The following is a 23,797-nucleotide window of genomic DNA, read 5'->3' as shown; positions in this document are numbered from 1 at the left end:
TGGATGGAAACAAAGGGTTTGGGGGCAGGGAAGGAATGACTGACTTGGCCTGGTGGAGGGGGCAGGTGATCAAGAATAGTCCCAAACAGGAGGAAGGTTTGGGCTGGACTTTGAAGGGGCAGGGCTCGCCAGGCAGACAGCGGTTGGTTGGCAGGCGGGGGCATGGAGGCTGGTCCTGCCCCACAGAGCAGTGTGCAGAGGCCTCAGCTGGGAGAGAAGCCAGCAGGCGAGGCAGGCAGCAGGGACCAGGTCTGGGTCACGCAGGGTCTTAGTGTCTGACTTGGTGGTGCAGGAGATGGGAGCAGCAAGCCCCAACCGCATGAGTCCTTGGGTGTCCGGGTGTCCTGTGTGCATAGCAGTGGTGGCAGCCCCAGCGCCCTCACTGGGCCAGGGAGGAGCTCTGCAGTCCATGAGCTGTCGAGTCCAGACCCAGAGCAGCGACTCATCCACTCCGTCTCAGTGCACACCTGGCTGAGTCCCATCTGCTTCAAACCCAGGAAAGAAAACCCCAGACCTTTTAAAGCAGAACGTGATGATTTTTGTTGTCCCTGCCTGCCTAGCTGCCTGGTCTGTCCTCTGGAGCCTTTGGGCTGTCCAGAACGGCCTGGGGTCTGGTGAGCTGGCTCTGTGCCATCCTGTCTGCAGCAAAGGCAGCCCTCCGGTGGCCATGGGGTCCATGCTTGGAGTGTACCCCCCACCCCCTCCAGTTTGTTAGGAAAGACCCATGTGAGGCTGTGTCACGGATTAAATTTACAGTGCTCAGCACTTGCTCTGATTTCTCATTTCCTCCCCTCTCTAAATGGGGCTGATCAAATTAAGCCCTGTCAACACCGAGGGCTGATAGGAGGCTGGTGCTGTGTGGTGAACGTAGCGAGCGTGCCTTGGTGGCCGCTGTGGAAGCATGGCAGCTCCACACCTCTGAGGAGCAGGGGACCCCCTTCCCTCCTCAGTGCCTGCAGGCTGCGGCCTTTCAAGGCAGGAAGGATCATGGGAGAGGGACATGTGGGGTCCACCAGGGCTAGTCGGTGTCCCCCCAGGACACCAGCCCCCAGGCTTCTGAGCCCGCAGAGCTCACATAAGAAGACAAACAGGATGAAACCCCATTATCTGTGGGCCTAGATGATGTCCCGGGGTTGGGGGGGGGCAGGTGCCTCTATGTGTCAGCCATCTCGTCTGTGCCTTGGGTCCAAAAAGGGAGGTTCACAGTAGGCTCCTCCCATGCCTCCTCCCTGTGGAAAACAGAGAAAGGCCAAAAAAACGTGAGGGAGGCAGGGCCTGCCTGACATTCCCTTGGAGACAGGGCAGGGGGGATGGGGGCGCTCCAGGCTCCCAGACCCAGCAGGCCTTGGCAGAGGACTCTGGAAGAGGAATCCCTCCCCCATGGAGCTCTTGGGCTGCTCCATGGTGTCCACCCTGCCAGTGTCCCCTGCCCACTCCGTGGACCATCAGTCAAGATGCAGTTCCCTCAAGGCCAACCCACTGCACCCCCTTGCGCCCCCGCATCAGTGGAGAGGGCCAGGGACAGTCCCTGGTCACTCACTTCTGCTCCTTCAGCAGGCTCCGGACAGGGACAGACATGAGGAGCAGTGGTCAGTGGGCCATCTCTCCTGGTAGAAATCCTTCCCCCTTCAATTTGCCCCATGAGGTGTCTTTGGGATCTTCCAGTCTGTGTTCCTGTGTGTCCACTGCCAGGTGTTAATAAGTGCAAGGGCCCTGTGTGTGTGCACCTCCCAGGGCACGTGCTTGTGAGCAGAGTTCTATGTGAAGGTGAAGGGCACCCCCAGCCCCTGGAACCTTGCAGGCCACCGGTGTGCACAGTGGCCCTGAAAATGGACCCTCCGTGTCTCCCTCCTACTGTCAGCATGTCACATAGAGCATCTACAGTTCCAGCTCATAGCAAGACACCAGCAACACAAGGCTTGAGTCCTGTGGGGTGCTGAGCCAGCTGAGACACTCTTGCTTCTCCGGGTCCTTGTTAGAGCCCAACACCTTGGGGCTGAAAGTGGACAGGATGAGACAGAACAGGGGTCTGCAGGCTCATGGTGCTGTGGATCTGTGATGAGGTCCCCAGCTTGGTGGGGGTCCCCGACCCTTAGAGCAGCCTGTTAGCTACTGGTCCCCAGTGCAGCTGGCTTGGAGTGGATCCATCTGAGGCCTGTGCGGTGGGCTGAACTGGATGCTGGAGTCAGACATATTCCCCACAGCCCCATGCTACTGTGAGGCCATGGGTTTGAGTGTGACCCTCTCAAACCTGCTCCTCCATCTGCATCAGAAAGAGTCCCTTCCTGACCCACAGAGCTGCTGCGGAGAATAAACAGGGATGTCCGTAAAACCCTGGTGCTCCCTGTTGCTGATGTCTTCTTGGTTGTCAGCAGTGGGGGCCTTTCCCCATCCAGCCGCTGATGAGGGTGTCTGGAGAAGTCTTTCTCTTAAGAGGGTGGCTGGGTGGTACTGCGTGGCCCACCGTCCACTGCCACCCTGAGTTCTGGGGTCAGCTGGGAGGAACCACAGATCTTGGCCCCATCCCCTCCATGTGATTAGCCCTGGAGGGGGAGCAAGGGGTGGTGCAGGGAGTGCTGGGGGAGCAGGGGACCATCCCGGGGCTGAGGGAGGCAGCTGTAATTTCCTGCATCTCGATCATGGTCTGGCCGGAGAGGGCCTCTGGCAGGGCTGGCCAGCATCGCACCCCTCCTGCATGTGTGTTGGCACCAAGCCCCCCCTAAAGCACTAGGTCCCCTCCCTGCTTCATTCTCACCCACTCCACGTGACATGGGGCTCCACACAGGGATCTGAGGTTGGCTGCTGAAGAGAAATGCCTTGGAACTTGGTTTTGGAGAGTCTGAAGACCAATGAGGAGCTGGTTCCTGGGGAGGCGTGAGTTAGGGCCAAGGCAGAGTGGGTGGGGGCAGGTGCCAGGGACCCTGAGGGTGAGGAGGGAGCGGACTTTGTGGGTCAGAGAGAAGCAGGCCCTCCCCTTGTCTGGGGCCTGGGTGCATGCAGTGTCATGACCTGAGGTGGGGGTGCTGCGGGAGGTGTGGGTGGTGGAGGTGCCTGGAAGTCTGTGGGGGTGGTGGTGGCTGAGGACCTTCCTGGGAGTGATGCCCAGAAGGCTGCCGGATGTCCAAATCCAGGGCTCAGGAGCATGAAGGGAGCTGGTGATGGGATTTCCCTGCTTCTGATGTGCTTATACAAGAGGTGCATGGGGGTGGGGGTAGAGGCGCCAGGCCCGTGGCCCTCTCATTGACCATCAGCATCCCACTCGCCAGCTTCCCACTCTCCCACTTCTCCCACATTGGAAATGAAATCCCGGGGAATCCTCCCTTCTCTTGGGACCTGTGGGTGTCTGTGTTTTGTTCTGAAGTTCACAGTAAATATTTTCATTAAGCGATCTGCCAGTCTCTCCATTGTATCCTGCCATCTGGCCGCTGTGTGCTGGGTAGTGGCGGTGAGGAGGGAACTTAGGGCTAGCTCCCCTTCCCTTGGCTGAGTGCCCACAGAGAGGATGTTTGGTGCCCTGGACACTCCAGCTGGTCCCATGGACCTGCCCTGCAGTGGCTGTGCACGGGAGCTCGCCAGGGCAGTAGGCTTTCAGTTCCTGGACCCCAGGGACCTGATTGCTGAAGGAGCCCTCGTACACCCCTGAGGGGTCTATGGACTTCTGGGGCTGACAGGAGGGTAGTGTTGGTTGAGCGGGTAGGTATGGAGGAGCTGAGGCCTTGTGGCTGGGATACAGAGCTGGGAAGGGGGCGTTTGGGGCCCTCCGTATGAAGGCTGCAGACAGTGGGCCCCTCGAGCTGGGGCCTGCAGGTGTTTGTGGCAGGAGAGCTGGACTAGTGCTCTTGTTTTGGTCCTGGTGCTGCTACAGGAATCCTGGGAGGGCCTTAGGGCTCCTGATCATTCAGCATGGCCATGTTGGCTTGGGCCCGACCTCAGTGATCTCAATACCTCTGCCAGAGCCCCATACATCTGGCAGGTCCTCTCACTTCCCGAGGACACATATCTATGGGGGCCAAACCAGAGCTTGACCTGGCTTTCCCCTGGCTACATACCTTAAATCCACAGTGGACTTTCCCTGTCCCTACTCTGTCTGCACTGGGCTCTCTCCAAACGGAGGAGGTGCAACAGAGTGGCACCATTTGATGCTAATTGTCTGAAGCCGTATGACTACAAAATCAGTGGTGTCTGGCTTACTTTTGACAGTGCATGTGATTACACATGTGTGTGTAGGGCAGTACCTTTTAGGATTTTTGTGGCTACAAGAGACAGAACTCCAAACTGTCTCAGAGCTAGAAAGCCTAGGAATGTGACAGCTTCAGGCATGGCTGGATTCAGGAACTAAATGGTGTCATCTGTTCTCTTCATTTCTGCTTGGCATCAGGATTCACTGGCTTGCCTGGGCCATGTGGGTATTTCTGGGGTAGGGGCTCCTTGGGTTTGGCTCCCCCTGAGCCATGTGACCTGGGAGTGGCAAGGGTGGTTCATCAAAGGGAAATCAAGGAGCAGTACCTAAAGGAGAAGCAGATTATTGTGTGGTTCAATGCAGGCCGCTCCATAATCTCCAGCCGGGCAGCTGGGTGCCAGGCAAGCCTGGATATTCCTGTTCACCACTGAGGAGCCTCTGCTGCCCCATACCCTGGGAGGGCACATTCTGGAGATAGTCCCCAATGGAGAAGCCAAGAGAAATTTCTTTTCCCTTCTCTGGAGCTCCCATTTCTGACCTGAAACTCCACAAAAGTAAGCAGGCCAGGGACTTGAGGCAATTTATGGACCTTCCAGCTCTTGTCTCTGAGAGTCCTAAGCAGCTGTTACAGATGCAGCCCTGATGAAGGAGCACTGAGGGGCTGGCCCAGCCCCCAGGGCCCCTCCCATGCCTCCCCTCCACCTCGAGTCATAAAAAAGACACTGGATGAGCTGTGCCTGCTGGCATTGCAAAAAATTAATTCTGATTTGGTCATAAAGTTATAAAGGGCTGGGATGAAATAATCCTAATGAGCCTCTTTTAATAAAGCTCACCAGTGGGGCCCTGTGCTGATGGTCCCCTCGGGGCTGAGCCTGCTTTCTGCTTCCCAGAGCCTCCAAAGAACCTGCCTGCTTCCAAGCAGGCCTTTTGCAGTGTCCTGATTATGCGTCTACATAAACATATTTTATCTTAATGATCATCTTTAGGGGAATTTGCAGTCACGGAGGGCTTGTCTTGAGGTTGTTAACAAATGGGGGGGGATGACTTTCCTCCCGATGACCTCCCCTCAGTAGGGGCTCCAGCATGCTCCTTGGGGCTCCAGGCTGCAGGTACCCAGGACTCTGGTCCCCTGGGCCTGGCCTGCCACTCATGCTAGGGCCTGGTGCTTGCAGCAGGAGGGCCTTGGTCTAGCTCTGCAAGTGTCACTCTCCGCTTATTCAGAACACTGCCTACAGTCCTCCTCATCGGGATTTGGGCTTTGGGAGCTCCTGAGCACTGGGAAGGGAGAGTTTCTGGTTCTCATCCATGTGCCTAATGAATGGGCAGCAGCAGGTCCCCCAGTGAGCTTGTCCACCTGCCTGTGTGCTTGCCCAGCAGAGGCCGGGGCAATTATGGGGGTGATCTGGACCGCACACTGGCCTTGGCCTTGGAGTCCAGAGGCTGCCCAGCACGGAGATCATAAAAAAGGCATTTAGCTGTATTTTCTTCTGGCACTTCTGGGACTTCATTCTCACTCTCCTGGGCCATCAGTCCACCTGGAATTTGTTTTTGCTTACTATCTGAGGCCAAGATTTGATCTTTTCCTTCATCTATGACCAGTTGTCCCAACATCATTAAAAAAAAGAAACCACCTCTCTGCATGCACAATAGGCTTGTTCCCCTCTCCTCCCCCACTTGCAGGGAGTGACCATTCTAAGGTGGTCATAGAGTATCCTTCGGTCATTGTGTATTTTTGCAAAATCCTTGCTTGAGTATGGGTGTGTCTAACTTACTTTCTGCACTTGGTACTCTCTTTCCAAGATCCCTCTGTCGTGTCTGTGGATGCCAAACTTCTGATCTCTGCATAGCACTGCGTGGCATGCACCTGCCACATTCTGTCCCTTCTCTTGCCCTCTGATGACAGCGAGGTTGCCTCAAACTCCCCAAAACCTGCCCAAGCATTTCTTCCTTAAGGACTTCAAGAGGCATGCCCGTCTGCACGCCTTGTCCAGGGCAGTAAAAAAATGGCCCACAGGGCAACGGTTGCTCCAAGGAGGGGCCTGGGATATCCTATAGCTCTCCTGTGTCTTTATGTCATAGACAAAAGTGAAGTTACTGGCTGCCAGGGCCTCTTACACATAATTGACTGAATGTCAATTCAGAATGTCCCCGCCTGCTCCACTCCCACCAATTACCAACCCTGGCTTTCAAACTGCTACCCTGTTATTTACTAGTTTTGTTTACTATTTTATTTTTTTGATTGGCTGCTTATAGTTTGCCTATAAATGAATATCAAGAGTGATTAATATTACAAAGGAGGGCAAGGACACGCCAGCTGTGCAAGGACAGGGCAGCAAGGACACCCCCGCCGATGGAGGCTCTAAGAGGAAGTGAGAATGGTCTCTGGATCGTGGTCTGACTTCCCCTTCCCTAGGAGTTGACAAGTCCCCTTCTGGGGAAGTTGCAAGCAAGGTCACCAGTGAGGCTTAGGCAACATGGGGCTCTTCACACTGGGGTGCTTAGCAAGAATGAGGTGTGGACCAGGCACTGGACATGCGGCAAAAGTACAGCCAGAGGGAGGGGGCTCCCTCCCGCTCTCAGAGAAAAGCTGAGAACTTCTGTGAGGGACACGCATGCGCTCAGCAGAGCATCAGGGGAGAGACCCTTAGGAGCACATGGTCAAGACAAGCCAAGTCCTCATGAGAATCTGGGCCAAGCCTTTCTGGGCGTTCTGTCCTTGGTTTAAGATGGCGGCCTGGGGGCGCCTGGGTGGCTCAGTGGGTTAAAGCCTCTGCCTTCAGCTCAGGTCATGATCTCAGGGTCCTGGGATTGAGCCCCACGGCAGGCACTCTGCTCAGCAGGGAGCCTGCTTTCCCCTCTCTCTCTGCCTGCCTCTCTGTGTACTTGTGATCTCTCTCTCTCTCTGTCAAACAAATAAATAAAATCTTAAAAAAAAAAAAAAGAAGATGTCTTGATGGAAGTGGGGGTGTTGGGGGGGCTCTTCGTGATACCTGGCTGTCTCTGGGGTCACACTGCTGCGGGATGGCTCAGCTCTCTCCACATCTGTTGCAGTGCTGCCATCCTGGGAGCACTCCCTCATCCTCCAAGGGATTCTCTCCTTATCTCCTGTGTTGGGTCTTCTGTTTCCCATCTTCCATTTCCTTAAAGGAGGACATATTTCAGTAGCTTCCTGAGAAAGGGTGCTGGACAGATAACACTTTAGAGAACTCACGTGTCTGGAAGTGTGTTTATTCTACTTTCTTGATGGAGAATTTGTGTGAGTATAGGATCCTAGTTGGGAAATAGTCTTGCTTCAGACTTTCGAGGGCTTTGTGCTATTGTGTTCCTCTTTGAATTTGGGGAAGTCTGAACCCATTCTGATCCCAGTGCTCTGTGTGCCCCCCTGTAACTGCCTCCCCCCGTTACTTCCCATTCTCTGTGACGGTATGCAGAATCTTCTCTGTGTTCTGGAATACCATGACTCTGAGCCACAGTGTGGGTCTACTTTGATCTATGGTACTGGATACTAGCTGGGCCCTTACACGTCCCCATTGTGAGATTTCTTGAATTATTTCATGACTTCTCTCCCCTCTCTGTTTTCCCTTTTCTGTCTTTATGAAGCTTCTTTTGTATGGATGATCTACCTCCAATCTGGTCCTCTATTTTTTTGGACTTTCTTCCTTGATTATTCTACTCTCTGTCTCATTGTTTTACCAGCCAGGGGATTTCTCAACTTTACCTTCCAGTCCTTCTACTGAATTTATCATTTATGCTGAAATGGTTTTAATCTCAAAGGACCCTTTTTATTGTTCCCATCCTGTCCTTGTTTAATGGATGTAAGTAACATCTTCTCCTAGCTCTCTTCTCAGAGGTTACCGATGGTGGATTTCCCCCCACCTTCCTGTAGGTCTCTTTCCCCTCCGCTTTCCTCCTGTGAGTTGTCTGCTTCACCTTGGCCTCCATCTGCCACATCTGGGCCTTCCCCCAGGAGACCCGGTGATCCCTGGCCATCCATTCACATGTAAAGTTGGGCAACAAAGGAAGTGAGTGGGAGCTTGATGCATGTAGGTGCAGTGAACCATGGACCACCATACTGCCTTTCAGTTTTTGATTGACTAGATTGCCTAGAGAAGACCCCTTGCAGTGTCCTGCTTGGACAGGAAAGGCCTGACCTCCCGCATTCTGGGGGTGAATTGTGGAAGGGGACTTAGTGCCTCAACATTGATTTGGTCCTCCTGGTTTTCATTTGGTGCCTCTGTTCTCAACCACACCTGGTGCCTGCAGCCCAGAGACAACTTCTTTTCCACCTTTCCGAGAGAAGGAGCTCCCAGACTGATGCCAGTGTTAGTTATTGGGGTTGTTCCTTGGGCACGGTGTATGGGCAGGGGATTTGGCCTCAGCCACCAACTAGTCCTATTTATTTCAATCTGCCCTTCACTCCCACATCCAGAAGTGCTTGGTGCCTGTGGTGAATTTTATGACACAGACTGGAGAGTCTCTTAATTCTCCTCATTGCCAGCTTGGGATTCAACTTTCTCAGATATACGAAGTCCATTACTACGAGACCATCTGCTTTCCAGCCTCCAACAGTTCTGTTAGTTTTTCCTCAGCTGCTCTCCTTGTCCTTGTAGCCTTGTGATTTAAAAAAAAAAAAAAAAAATCACTTTAACAAAGTTGTAATGGGGTTCTAGAAAGGAGCTAAATTGGATGCATATTTTCAGTCTCTCATATTACCCAGAAGTCCCTCCTATGCTTGGATCTGTGTTGGGACTTTGGATTCCGTAACATTTTTTGAAAGATTTTTATTTATTTGACAGAGAGAAAGAGAGTGAGCACAAGTGGGGAGGAGGGCTAGAGGGAGAGGGAAAAGCAGGCTAAACAGGGAGCCTGATGTGGGGCTCTAACATGGCTCCTGAGCCAAAGGCAGATGCTTAACCAACTGAGCCACCCAGGCATCCCATGCATCCCATGCATTTAGTACCATTAATCTATCTCTCCTGACACCGGTGTCACTATGTACTAACTAATGTTTTGTGATATTAAACATGTTAATATATTAAACATACAAATAGTGTGATCATACTTTGTAATGTGTTCAGTTAATTTGAAAAGGAAGTATGTCCCCATTATTATTATTTTTCAAGATCTTCAAGATTTTTCTGGCTCTTCTCGCATATAATCTTCCAGTTACATCTTGAGAGTAATGTTGTTGGGTTTTCATAATTCCTTGGTGGAGATCATGTTGAATTTGTAGATTGATTTGGAGGAGAATCCCCTTGGTTATTTTGATGGGTTTTCATAATTCTTTGATGGAGATTATATTAAATTTGTACACGGATTTGGAGAATCAGCTTGCCATCAAGGATTGCATTGTTGTGTCTCCATTTATTGAGGTCTTCCTTTGTCCTTTTAGAGAGTTGTAGACTATGTCATGCTACTCTTTGTGTGGTCTTTATACATTTGTTCTTTTTGTTTATTTCTAGGTATTTCATGGGGTTTGTTGCTATTGTTGGTAAGCCCTTTCCCCCATTCTGTTTCCTAGCTAGAAAGAAAGGTATTGGGCCTTCACATACCTATTGCACATCAAATGAGAAGCATCTCTTCCCTGTAGGCTTGGTAAAAACTCCTGTAAAGCCTTCTGGGCTTTTCTTCGACTACTTTCTCAATTTTTTTCTAAGATTTATTCTGGTTTCCTAAATTGAGCCAGCGATTAGAATTTCTATCCTTTGTGTACTCTAGGCTTATTAAAACTGTATCTTTAATTTCTGGTGTTTGGGGTTTGAGGCCATTTCCTCTTTTTTTCTCTCCGATTTTACCTTGTGGTGGTGACTGTGGACTTGATTTTTGAGTTTTCTTGCTGTCCTAATACATAGTCACATTTGGACTTGTCCCGAGTGTGCTTGGGAAGGGCACGTTTTCAGGTTGCTGGGCTTAATTAAGCACAAGGCTGTCTCAGTCATGCAGATCCCTGACAGCCACCTGATGTTTAATCTAATTCATCTATTGTTTTCTGGAATAAATGTATAAAAATGCACCCAGAACGGCGGTTTGTCTCTTTTTTCTTAGGAAACAGGTTGAAGCTTTGTTAGGTGCATAAAGTTTCCTACCTTTTATATCTTTTCAATGAGTTTTTGATAGGTTTGTCCTGTTAATGCCTCGGATTATATTTTCTCTCATAAATGTCATTAGGCCTGCTTTTTTGTTATTGTTATTGTTGGCAATTACATGGTACCCCTCTCATTGCCCCCTTCATCTTAACTCCCCCTGGGCTGTTTTATCTTAGCTTTGCCAAGTGTGAGTAATTTACGGCTGGATTTTGTTCCAGCTCCTGCCCCTCTGCCTGTCACCTCACCTTTGCTCCTGCTGCCCCCACCCTGTCTGGCCTCCCTGGCCCTGCTGCTCCTGCCTCTCCTTTGAACCCTGCTGCGGGGTGCTGGGCTCCCTCCCATTGCCTCTCTGCCCTGGCTCCTTTCCCTCCCAGCCCTGCCTCGACTTGACAGGCACTCGGGAAACAGACACACATGACCCCATGGCCCCTGTCTGGGGGCCTCTCTCTGAGGTGGGAGAGGCCCTTAACACCCAAGCAGATTCACAAATGAGATTAGAACTGCAAATGGTGGGGTGTTCTATGAAGGAAAAAACAAGATGCTATCAGGGAGACATTGGGGGAGGGGAGAGCCTAGTTTAATTAGGATGAAATATGCCTTGTTCCCCTGAGGAGGTGACATTTCAGTTGATACCTGAAAGATGAGAGGGAGCAGGTCCAGTGAGAAATGAGGGGACAATGATTCCACAAGTAGGGGACAGCAGTCTTCTCTTGTCACTGAGAAGTGTCATCTGAAGGCTCTGTGCACCCCATCCCCCCAGAGATATGTGAGCTGGGGGAGGCAGATGAGGACCACACGTGTCCCCGAGGCCAGCGCAGGAGGGCCACGGACCTCCTTCCCTCTGGGCCTTTTGAGGGGCTCCTGCTGGGCCTGGTGGGGAGTGCTCGGTTTGGGGAGCAGCCACAGCCAGGGAAGCACAGCTCAGGTGAATAGGTCAGTGTGGCACAGTGTGGCTGTGGGATTTGTGAACACACAAAAAACCCTTGAACCTATAGAATCAGCATCTCCCCAACAATGCTCCTGAGGCCTTTGCAGGCCCCAGGGGGCTCTCTTCTCCAGGCTAAACATTTCTGTTTCTACCAGTTTCGGTTTCCCCAAGCCATCCCTCAGGGCTGGTGAAGTGTGGGGATGGTTCCGGGACCTGTTAATTACATGGGATCCCATGGCCCAAGCTGGGCCCCAGCTTCTCCTTGGCTGTGTGGCTTGTCTCGGTCACTTACTCTTTCTGCTCCTGGGGTTCCTAGATGCTAAAAGGAGGACAGAAAGGAGGACAGTGAGGAGCCTTCTCCTTGCAGTGGGGATCAGAGGGCTGCTGGGGCAGCAGAGGTTTGTGCCTGAGGCCACCCCCTGATGCGGAGCTTGTGCTCCAAAGCCCTTGGATGAGCTTGGCCGCTGTGACCCACTGATTCGCATGGAGGACAGGTGCTTTGGGATTCCTTGGATCCAATTCTATTTCCCTTATCCTGTCCTTTCCTTGATTCTCTGAGGCATCCTGCTTGATCCCCTCTGGAGACTCGAAAACTGGGGACAGTTCTTGGAAGTTTCTTGCCTTGTCATCCTGCACCTGCAACATGAGCATCAAAAGCCCCAGCTGCCAGGCAGAAGGGTCCCCTGGCAACTAAAATCCCTGTTGGCTCCACTGGAAAGATGGGGCCCTGCCACAGGTGCCTCCATTCAAGGGGGAGCCTCGGCCTGCAGGGATCCTGTCTTCTGTCTCTCATGGAGCAGCCACCCATGGGGACCAGCAGCTTCTCGTTGGGGAGGCAGTGTAGAGGGCAACAGGGGCTAGGGTAGGGCTGGCGTCCTGCTACCGCAGGAGATGGGCGGTGCTGGCAGCTTGTTATCCTGGCCACCAGTAGTGAGGGATAGAGCAGAGGGCGGGATGAGCTCTGTCACTGTGGCTTAGCACTCAGGCTGTAGGCATGCAGGAGCTCCAGGGGACAGAGGGGAGAGTGGCAAAGAGCACAATACCCCGCCCGCGGACACTGAGGGACTGAGAGGAGCAGAGGCCTTCAGGCCAGGTGAGCAGTGCTGGTGTCAGGGAATTCCTAGGCAGCTGACCTGGGACCAGATAGGAGCTGGAGCTCCCTGCAGCGGGACTTGGTGTGGGGGACAGGCCTGCCTAGGACCAGCGTGTGGTTGGAGTCTCTGCCTGACCTGGGCTCCAGGACTAAGCCCATTGTAGGGAAACGGAAGATTAACAGGGTAGAAGGAATGTTAGCCTGGCTGCTTGTGTGGCCCTGGGCCTGGAGACTTGGAGGACCCTGCTGATCATGGAGCCACTCCCATGTCCTGTCAGGCCTGAGCAGGGCTGGGGCTTCCAGGGGCTGCACTGCAGGGCAGGGCACATGCCTTTCTCCTCAACTACACTTTGAACTTGGGCTTTGGGGCATCTCTACAAGGCTTGGGTCTTGGGGGAAGGTGTTCTAGAGCATCATGTCCAAGTCACGCCCCTAAATCATCATGATTAAAGTAATAACTAGAATAGTAATAATTATGCTTGGGGTGAAATTGTCATTTCTGTTGCATCTTTAGGACACATTGCTGTTTTTAATGGACCCGTAACATAAATTTAGCCAAACACTGTGCTTGCTTGGCAGAAACAGCTACAGGATGTGTCCCAGCCAGCTCTGGCTCTGTGGCAGCCCCTTTACCCCTCCACCCCGCCCCCCACCACCCCCGCACAGGGAACAGTGGAATGGGGGGCACCACATGGCAGCTCCCAGGGTTAGGGTCTGGGGCACACTCTGACACCTTCGGGGGCCAGGAGGGCAGCAGGCCAGGTGGCCTGGGGACACGGGCCCCATGTGTTGTGCCAATCCACAGCCCAGTGCTACCTGCCCATCACTTCCTCTCAACCCCATGACCCCATGTCCTCAACAGAAGATGGCTATTCCAGATTTTGTTCAACATGAACTCTCCCGATTTTGAAATACTGTCAACCAAATAAGGTATTTTTAAGATACTGCATGGTCCTAATACGTGCCTCTGTGGTCTGATTTTGTCCTGGGGACCACCCATCAGTGACCCCTGGCTTGACAGGGGCAGAGGGGAACATCTAGCCTCTCCTTAAGGGAAGAGTTTGTTTTTCATTAATGGAAATTACCATTTTTCTGCCTCCCAAGGTGGTTCTGAAGGTGAGCTGTCCCTGCTTGCTGGAAATGCAAAGAAATAAATGTGTAAAAATAGAGTAGCAATTCCTCAAACCCCCTGTCAGGTTTAAGTAGCTGGTGTCTCCTCTGGGAGCAGCATGGATGGTCCTGAATCATCGCCAGGCAGCCGGCAGAATGAGCAGCTCTGCACGGGCGCTGCCTGCCCGCCTGCCATCCCAGCCCCCATCCCCACCCCTGCAGGGCTCCCTGGCATTTGCACGTCAGCGGGCCCCGGGAGGCGGCAGGCCTGGGGCTGGGTGCATGAGGACCCCCAAGGAAGTACCGGGATGCAAGCAGCCTCTCAGCCCTGGCCCAACTTAGTTCTGTCAGAGCCCTCCCCCTCTGCTTCTGTTTCATCTCCTTAACCTTCACCCCCACTTTCCCTCCTTGGTGCTTGTCCTGTGGCCAGGTGGCAGCTCTGGGCCTCAAACCTAACAGACAGCAGGTGCAGAGGCGAGAGCTCCTGGCTGAGTCAGCTGGGCTGGAGTTCCATTAGTCTTTCTGTCTGTAAAGTGGGCACAGTTGTGCACACCACAGAGGCCCGTTTGTCAGGCCTGGCTGCAGAGACCCGTGCACAGGGCTGAGTGGTGGGGCAGGACCAGAGGGCAGGCTGCCTCGCCTGACTTTGAGCTGCCACGCTGTCTTCAGAGGCCCTGTTCTGCCTCCAGCATCTGCCGTGTGCCACTGGGATGCAGAGAGAGTTCCTGCTCCCATCTGGAGGAGGCAGCAGATGAGAGGCTTCTGGGACGAGTGAGAATTATTCTGGAAGACTCTTTGTAGAGAAGTGGTGCTGTAGGGGGCATCAACCCCACCTCCAGATGCAGGGGCCACAGGGACCAGATACCACACCCTGGGTGGGTGATGGCATGAAGAACTGAGGTCCTAGGCCCTTCCCCAGGGCAGGTGTCTGGGAATACCAAGGAAAAGCAGGACCCTGGGGTCAGGGCCCCAGTACAGACATGGAGTCCAGTACAGGGACGTGGGGGGCTTCCAGAAGGCTTTCGCCCTGGGACTTAGCAGGCGGTGTGGTCTGGGACTGTCAGCAGTGACAAAGGTCAGCCTGGTCAGTTCAGCTGCCACCCTGAGAGGTGGGGGCAGGGAAGGGCTGGGAGCCTGAGCTCTGGTCCAGGGTAGGCTCCAGGCCTGGTGCGTGGAGGGCAAGAAGAGAGCTGAGGCAGACGGCGAGATGACCTTCTGGGACCCTTCACTGAGGCCCCTTGGGCCCCTTCCCCCACCCAGGCAGACTATGAGGAAGCTGTCAGTAGAGGACCCTGATCCTCTGCACAATTCAGTCAAGTAACCACCCATCTCCCTGGCTTGTGGATAGGGGTAGGCACAGTTCACCTGGGGAGATGTCCCCATGAGAGGTCTTGACCCTGGAGGGGGGCAGGTGGGCCTGGCCAACAGATGAGGGGTCTTGCTTCAGTGGAGGAAAAGTTCCAGAAGAGGAGCTGCCTAGGGAGACACAATGGAACACACACCACCAGGGCTGGGCCTTGGTCTTCCTGGTTATAATGTGGTGGCCACATTGGGAAGACCAGCCCTTTGGCACCTGGGCATCTGTTCTCAGGCATTTGAATGTGTGAATGGGTGAAAAGAGCTCGCACTGGCCAGGCCCACTCCCAGTGGTGCTTTTACAGCCTCTCCATTCATCTCTGGGTGCCAGACCTGGGCTCTGTGATGGCCATGGACTTGGTACTGAGCCCAGTTAGCATGCACTCTGTTCCCCCAGAACCTCAGTTCATTCTGTAAAATGGGGATTGTTTGGGTACTGTGTGAGTTTTCACCAAGGTGATGGCCAGGCTGGTTCCGAGTTGTACCCACATGGGGTTTTGCCTCATTCAGATGTCCCTGGTGAGCCTGGGCTACTGCAGACTGTGTCCTCTGTCCTTCTAGGAGCTCCGCCAGGCAGCCTGGATAACCTCAGCCGCGCCCTGGGTGTCCTGGAGGAGCGTGTCAATGGCTCGAGGCACAGGGCGCGAAGGCATGCCACCGATGGTGACTACAACATCGAGGTCCTGCTGGGCGTGGACGATTCTGTGGTCCAGTTCCACGGGAAGGAGCACGTGCAGAAGTACCTGCTCACACTCATGAACATTGTAAGTGGGGGCTGGTGGCAGGGCTGGAGCAGTGGGACTGACGGAAAGGTAACCAAATCCATGGGCAAGAACCCCTCTGCCGCCCAGGGCCCCACTGGAGAGGTAGGGCAGGGGCAAGAGGATGTGAATGATCCAGTGGCTGGGCCGAAAGACCCCTCCCCGCCTGCCCACCTTCCTCTCCCCCAGCCTTAGGTGAGTCGTCGACCTTCTAGAACTCTGCGCTCTCATCCATAGAGTGGGGCTGTAGTCCGATAGGTTTGCAGACCATGTTCTATTTTGGAGAGTGTTGTTACACTTAATCTCATCTCATTTTTTGAAAAGTACCTTTAATGTTATAATAATGAAACAGCCACAGTGCCTGCTGTCATTAGTGACTATTAGTGACTATGTGTGGGTTTTCCACACCAAGTACTTCCAACATTAACTACCCAGGGTTGGCACGGACTCCATGGGCCAAGGGCTTAGTCCTGCCAGATTGGCCCCACTTCTGACACGCCTCACAAGTCCTGCATTGTCACCCATATGACCTGATCGGAACACCCAACCAGCCATAAATCAAGGGTTCCCATGCTCCCCTCAGGTTCACATATTTGCCAGCACAGTTCACAGAACTCAGGAAAACCCTCCTTACTACCACTGGTTTATTCTAAAGGATGCAACTCTGGAACAGTCAAATGTCAGAGATGCCTAGGTCAAGGCAGGTGGGAAGGGGCTGAGAGCTTCTGTGCCCTCTCCGGACACCCCAGACGCCCAGCACCTAGGTGTGCTCCCTAGCTGGAAGCTTGCAGAACTCCATGGTTTAGGGGTTTTCTGGAGGTTTGATTGGCCGTGGGTGATTGAACGCAATCCCCAGCTCCTCTTTCTCCCTAGAGACCCCAGGGTTGGGGGAGGGGGCAGTGCTAGAAGTTCCAGCCTTCTGATCCCCTCTGGGATGGTTGGCTCCTCTGGACGACCATCCTGAAGCTATCTAGAGCCCAGCAAGAGTCCTCATCAGCATGAACTCAGGTACAGTTGAAAGGGCTGCTCCTGTCACCCCTGTCCCTCGGACATTACAGGGTTTAGGAGATCTGTGTCAGGAATGGGGGGTTTGAGGGGCAGAGACCAGTATGTATTATTAAATCACACATGAGTTGATTCCTGGTCCCACCATTACCTGGCATGGAGGGTCCCTCTGTCGCACATGCCTCGTGCTGCATGAGCTAGAAGGTCGAAGTCTCGAACTTTCTCTTGGTTTTTGCCAGTCAACTTCAGTTTTTTCATGTATACCCTCAGGCTCCAACTATACCCCAACTTTGGATAATAGGATGTTTCAATTAGTTTGGTTAGTTTCTTGAAAAGCCTGAGAAATGCAAACATTCTTAAATTGAAACATATTTTATCAAAGCAAAAAAAAAAAAAAAAGATTTTAGGAGATAAATTGGAGGAACTGAGGAAAAGTAGTTGGGTCAATTCTCTTTTCCCTGTGGCATCCAGCAAGCATTTATTGGACGTGTGCTTGTCCCAGGGCAAGGCAGCCAGCCAGGGGCTCAGGGAGAAGGGAAGGGGGATGTCTGCCACTCTAACCTGAGCTCTGCCTCCCAGTGTGGTGGGGGAGATGAGGCGCCCTGCCTCAATGTGCGTCCTCCTGACAGCTAATACCCTGTGAGGCTCTGTGTCCTCATTCAGGGCTGTGTACTCCTGGGAGCGAGTCCCCGGGGGCTGATGGAAGTCACATCCCTGTTGGTGGTCTTGGGGAGGAGGGAGATTGAGGAATCATGAGTTTGTAAGAAAGGATATCCAACAGAACCTTCTTCAGGACTGGAAATGCTCAAAATTCTGCCCTTTCCAATGCAGCAGCCACCAGCCAGCCCTCAAGCACTTCAAATGTGGCTGATGTGATGGGAGAACTGATTTTTTTTTCTTGAGTTGGAAAGGTGGAAGAGCTTTATTCAACAAAATTGGTCTTAATTGGTTTTTGTAAATACACAGTATATGTTTAACCCCAGTTTTGTAAGTACATATTTAGAGATGGATAAATAGGTAGACAGATACTCATGTATATATTCCTTTTTTTTTTTTTTTAGTAATTTTTTATTAACATAGAGTTTTTATTTTCCCCAGGGGTACAGGTCTGTGAATCATCAGTCTTACACAATTCCCAGCACTCACCATAGCACATACCCTCCCCAGTGTCCATCACCCAGCCACCCTATCCCTACCCGCTCCCCTCAATTTGTTTCCTGAGATTAAGAATCTCTTATGGTTTGTCTCCCTCTCTGGTTTCATCTTGTTTCATTTTCCCCTCTCTTCTCCTATGATCCTCTGTCTTTTTTCTCAAATTCCTCATAGCAGTAAGATCATATGATAATTGTCTTTCTCTGATTGACTTATTTCACTCAGCATAATACTGTCTAGTTCCATCCACATTGTTGCAAATGGCAAGATTTCCTTTTTGATGGCTGCATAGTATTCCATTGTATATCTATACCACGTCTTCTTTATCCATTCATCTGTTGATGGATATCTATGTTCTTTCCATAGTTTGGCTGTTGTGGACATTGCTGCTATAAACATTTGGGTGCACATGCCCCTTTGGATCACTACATTTGTATCTTTAGGGTAAATATCCAGTAGTGCAATTTCTGGGTCGTGGGGTAGCTCTATTTTCAACTTTTTGAGGAGCCTCCATGCTGTTTTCCAAAGTGGCTGCTTCAGCTTGCATTCCCACCAACAGTGTAGGAGGGTTCCCCTTTCTCCGCATCCTCACCAACACCTGTTATTTCCTGACTCGCTAATTTTAACCATTCTGACTGGTCTGAGGTGGTAGGAGAACTGAATTTTTATGTCATTTTAGTCTCAATACAATTTTAAAATTTTAAACAATTTTTTGACTGTGGTAAAATACATGTAAAATTGACCACCTTCCCCATTTTCAAGCATACAGTTCAGTGGTGTGAACATGTTTCCACAGCCATGCAACCATCACCACCATCCATCCCCGAAGTCTTCCACCTTGCAGAGTGGAAACTGTCCCCATTAAACACTAACCCCCACTGTCCCCTCCTCCAGTGCCCGGAAGCACCATTCTACTTTCTGTCTCTGTGATATTGACTACTCTAGGTACCCCATGTAAGAGGACTACTTGTCCTTTTGTGACCGGCTTGTTTCACTTAGCAAAATGTCCTCAAGGTTCATCCCTGTTGTGACATGTGTCAGAATGTCCATCTTTTTAGAGCTGAATAATAGCCCATTGTGTGTCTCCACCATGTTGTATTTCTTCATTCCCCTGTCAAGAGCCACTGGAGTTGCTCCCACTTCTTGGTTATTATGGAATGATGTGGCTGTGCACATGGGTGTATAAATATCTCTTCATGCCCCTGCCCTCAGTTCTTTTGGGAATATCCCCAGGAGTGGAACTTCAGGATTATAGGGTAGTTCTATTTTTTTATTTTTTGAGGAACCTCCATACTGTTTTCCACAGCAGCTGCAGCATTTTTCATTCCCTCCCAATGGGGCCCGAGGTTCCAGTTTCTCCACATCCTCACCAACACTTGTTGTTTTGGATGGTAGCCATTCAATGGGTGATTACATTTCTTTGTAATTAATTCACATTTGGATTTAGATCACCATTGTGGCCAATGGCTCCCTTCTTGTGGCCTTGAGACCTTAGAGTGCTGGTTCACTTGGAGCTGCAGCCAGAGCCCTGAGTGGCCCTGGAAGGCCTGGCCTTGGCCTCTGGAAGTACACAGCTGGTTATGGGGCTTCCCAGCCCAGAGCCAAGCCAGCAACGTGGAGGACAGATGTGGAGGCAGCTGGCCCGGACTGTGCTCCAAGTGAGGCATTTGGTCAGCTGTGAGGTCATCCAGGGATAGGGTGGAAACACTTCTAGCATCTGAGGCTTGGAGATCAATCCTGGGATGGACACAGCCTATCCCCTGAGAAAGACCATAAAGGCTGTGGGAGGAGGGTCTGGTGGGGGTTCTGATGGCAGGAACCGAGGGAATGTGGCCTCTGAGGAGGAGCAGAGGCCAAGATGGGTGGGAGGCAGGTGTGGTTGGACCCTAGCAGCTCACAGCTGGGCTGATTTCCCCTCATCGTTCAGGGTGATTCTGCCCGTAGGGCTCCCTTCAGGGTCTCTTTGTGACAGAGTCTGGGCTGGGATATGTGGGTCCTGGTATTACATAGACATTTCAGATTCCTCGGTTATCCATGTGCTCCCTTCCCTTGCACCTAATCTGGGGCTGTGTGGCTAGTTTTATCTAATGGCCACTGTGTAAGGAAGTAATGTGTGTCACCTCTTATCCAAGGCAATTAAGACCCAGTGTGTCCCCTCCCTCCTTTGTTTCCCTAAGATGGTGATCTTTGGAGCCGTACGTCCCAGTAGGCGCAGGTGCCAAATGGGGCAGGACCATTCAGCCTGTACTGGATATGATGTGTATAAGGAAACACATACCAGCTCTATTGTGTTGAGCTCCTGATGGGGTGGAGACTTTGTTATGCATTGTAGTTCATCCTGGACTGACTAGTACACCTGGCCCCTGACCATTCAGTCAACAAATGTTCATTGGGCATCTTCTATATGTAAGGCAAGGGGTATAGCCGTAAGCAAGACAGGACATAGCTGTAGCTTGCATTCTGGTGGGGGACACAGACAATATTCAAGTGAAAATTAAAAGAGATCATTGCAGATAAAGACAATGAAAGAAATAATAAAATAGGTGGAGAAGGGCTGGGAAAGGTGGGTCACTTTATACAGGTGGTCAGCAAGGACATGCACAGAAAGTAACACTGGAGCTAAGACTTGACTGATAGTGGATGACTGTGCAAGGGTCAGAAGAGAATGTTCAGAGGAAACAGGTGGTGCAAAGGTCCTCAGGAATGAGGTCAGCACATTTGAAAGTGAGAAAGCGCTCCTGTGGGGAACAGTGGGCCCAGGTAGGAAGGGAAGTTGCAGGTGAGCGGGGCCAGTCACTGGATGTGGAGAGGGACTTGATGTGACCTTAAGGACAGTGGGAAATCGCTAGAGGTGCCATTTCCTTCCTGCATTAATGGGCAAGGCATGTTATTCCCTTTTTTTTCACAGGGAAATGGGAGTTAATCAGTCTGTCCCTCTTTCCATCTCGGACTCTTTGGAAGGTGAGAATAGTTGGAAATGTTTGCTGAGAGTCATAAGAGCCACCTGGGTGCAGAAAAAGTCTCACGGCATTCAGATTCCCCACCCGCATTAATCTATTCCAACACCTCCTGTCAGGTCCCATTTCCTTCTTTTCCTCCCTAAATCTAGAAAATAACATTCTTTGTTTAGTAAAATATACTATATCTAACACAGACAATATACTATTTGTGATGGAAAATTAGAATATATTCCCGTAGGTATGTGAATATTTACTCCTACTACCTCATTTTAATGGTGGCATCGTATCAAATCACATAGAGTACTTTTTATGTAACTGATTATTGATATGACATATTCATATAGCAAAATTAATTTCTCTATCAGAGGTCAGATCAGCCACTAAGCTGTATTGAACATCCTTACAGCTCAATCTATCACTCATCCTTTACTACTGTTCCTTAAACTGTGTCCCTAAAAGTGCAGTGCCTGGTCAACAGGTATGTGCCTTCTAGAGCTTTCTATGCCAGAACGTTCTCTGTTAGGTTTCATCTATTCACATTCCATGGAGCAAATGACTGTGTCTAAGAGGGTGCTGGGGTCTTCTGAGCACTGGGACCAGGCTGTGGGCACTGGCCTCATCCTCTGGGGCCCTCACACTGTTTTTTTAGCTCTCAAACACCGGAATCTCAAAGGTTGCTGACAAACCCAGGTTGAGGCCCTGTCCCCTTGCCCCAGCGGTCCTTAGCCTGTCAGAGAGTCTGGGAAGCACATCTGAGAGCCTCTATCCACTGCTGGAGGGAAGAAGGATCTCCCTCCCAATGCTGGGAAGGCTGTGAGGGCGGAGCTGTGTGGCCTATCTAGCCATGCTGGCTCCTCTAGGCCCCATTCCCGCACCGCTGCTGGGCCCTACCTGGGCTCCCTGCTTCGCTGTGGCTCTCCACAGCTGGCCTCCCTCTGTGGCCATCCTATTCCTGCTCCTGCTTCTCCCCGCCTTCAACCCCGACTCATGCTGTGGCCTCCACTGGACCCAGCCCTAGGAGTGAGGGGCCTCCCTCTGCCCGGACTCCTCTGTTCCACGGGCTGTCTCAGTGCACTGAGACCTGCTGTTCCATTTGACCCTTTCTCCTTAAAATGGGCTTCCTGCTCTGTCTGGTGCTCCCAGGCTGTGCTGCAGTCAACATGCCTGAACACACCTGCTGGGTATATTGGGGCATCACCACATTTTCACAGACCTGCTCTGATAGCCCCTGAGCTAGTCTCTGCTTCCAAACTTGTTGCTGTGGCTATGTGTGCTCGGCGGCCCCAGGAGCCATGGTAGGATGCCACCTCTGTGTTTGTGACCCCTCCAGTTCCCTTGCAGGCACAGATGGCGGCTATTCTCCTGGCTCAGGTAATGGATATCTTAGGGGAGGATTAGAGCCCTGATTAATGGAACATGTTCACACGTGCATTTTGAAAAGTACAGTGTGTGCCAAGACTTCAAGCAATCTACAACCTGGGCCTAAAACCAGTGCTGCTTATGTGGCTTATAGCCTTTAGCTGAAAGGCTAATCCTGCTCTTCCCTGAGAAACCAGAGGCCTTGGTGTGTTGTTTGGGATTTCAGCATCCACAAAGACTAGAACTGCCTTGGTCCCTTTGCCCTTCTTGTAGGTGTGAGGCAGACTATCACAGTGGGTGATGTCCTGCCCTGGAACGTGACCTACAATCCTCTCTTTGCCTCTGGGAACATCCACCAGAGGCCATAGAGACCACTGAGGCCACCACAGTCTGCCCCAGAAGTGCCACTCTTTGTGGATGGCAAACATTTTAAAACATCAATTTGATATGAAACCAGCCTTGAGCATATTACTGAGTTAAAGCAAAATGCACTGAACTTTGAAAGATAAACAGATTCTCAAGCAAGGTTGCCAAAACTACAGCCCAAGGGCCAAATCTGACCCATCATCCTTTTTTTTTTTTTTTTTTTAAATAAAGTTTTGGGACACAGCCATACCCACTCATTTGTGAATTGTCTGTGGCTGATTTTGTGTTATCACACAGAGTGGCTGGGACAGAGATATGCAGTCCACAGCGCTGAACATAGTCACTCCCTGGTGCTCACGAAATATTTGTTATCCGGCTCTAAAGAAATCTCCCCATGCTTTGAGTTCACCTTGAGTTGTGGCCCCAGTGCTCTAGAGTTTGCATTCCCATCCCACTGCATCAGTGCACTGACTCTCCATACAGCGAGCTTTGGAGGGGACCAACTTTGGAGTCAGAAGTGGCTACATCCTAATCCTGACTTTTATCTATCCGGCAAAGTTTCTTCATCTTTACACTTCCCACACACTCCGAGAACCCATAAACACTTGCACAGTCCCCAGGAGATGAGGTGCCCATCACCCTTTACAGACCACCAGTCCTCTGCAGCTGGAGCAGCCCTTTCCTACGGGCCGCTGTCAGGAACCTCACCCTCGAGCTGAGCTCCACCCTCTCCCAGCTCAGACCTCCATCCATCCCCACCCCTACCATAGCCTTGCCAACTCAGTGGACCTGTGAGGCCACTTTGGGGATTCTTTCAAAAGCAATTAAATGAGCTGATCCTAATAATCATTTTAAAACAGCAGAGAAGGAAGAGCAGATTTCCGGGCAGACAGGGCTGTCTCTCCCAGCTGTGTTAACTGCCTGTGTTTTAGAAGCACCCCTGAACCCCCAGATCATCTCTTCTGTGGAGGGCAGACATACTCCTTAGGCCTACAGAGAATTGTGCTCTGCAGAGGCTTCTTTGCTTTCTGAGTAGAGACCATACCCTTTGACCTCCCCTCTCCTCCAGCATGGGGACAGGCCTCTGTACAGTATGTTCTTAAACAAGTTTTGTTGAATGAATGATTTCTCTCTCTGCCAGGATTCCAATATTTTTCCTCTTTTCTTTTCTAATTTAATCCAGAAATTGGCCTGGGTTTACCAAAGCCCTACCAGGGTTTGCAAATAATCAGAGGCATACAGGCTCATTTCTCACCAACTTCCAAGAATGTTGGGGCCATGTGATGATGGTGGGGAAGGCAGTGGCAGGACAGGAATGTTTTCTGTTGGTCCCCCAGGGCACAGGGGGACGGGGGCAGTATCATCTTGTGAACTGGCCCTGGAATTGCAGACTCACCAGGGCAAAGGCGCTGCCCCCAGTCCCCGTTCACGTGTCTCTGGC

The 23,797-nt window shown here is 51.6% G+C and overlaps 1 protein-coding gene across 1 annotated transcript in view; it reads left to right on the top strand.

The window, feature by feature from the left end:
* LOC111158889 (ADAM metallopeptidase with thrombospondin type 1 motif 2) overlaps window positions 1-23,797 on the top strand; it is a 219,053-nt gene that overhangs the window by 112,148 nt on the left and 83,108 nt on the right. Inside the window, exon 4 of the mRNA XM_022521186.1 lies at window positions 15,315-15,517. Coding sequence (XP_022376894.1) covers window positions 15,315-15,517 — 203 coding nt within the window. The remainder of the gene's footprint in view (window positions 1-15,314; window positions 15,518-23,797) is intronic.

The sequence above is a fragment of the Enhydra lutris genome, unplaced genomic scaffold (genome assembly GCF_002288905.1).
Source record: "Enhydra lutris kenyoni isolate GAN:26980312 unplaced genomic scaffold, ASM228890v2 scaffoldscaffold64, whole genome shotgun sequence".
Lineage (NCBI taxonomy): Eukaryota > Metazoa > Chordata > Mammalia > Carnivora > Mustelidae > Enhydra > Enhydra lutris.
This window is presented reverse-complemented; position numbering and strand designations above follow the sequence as displayed.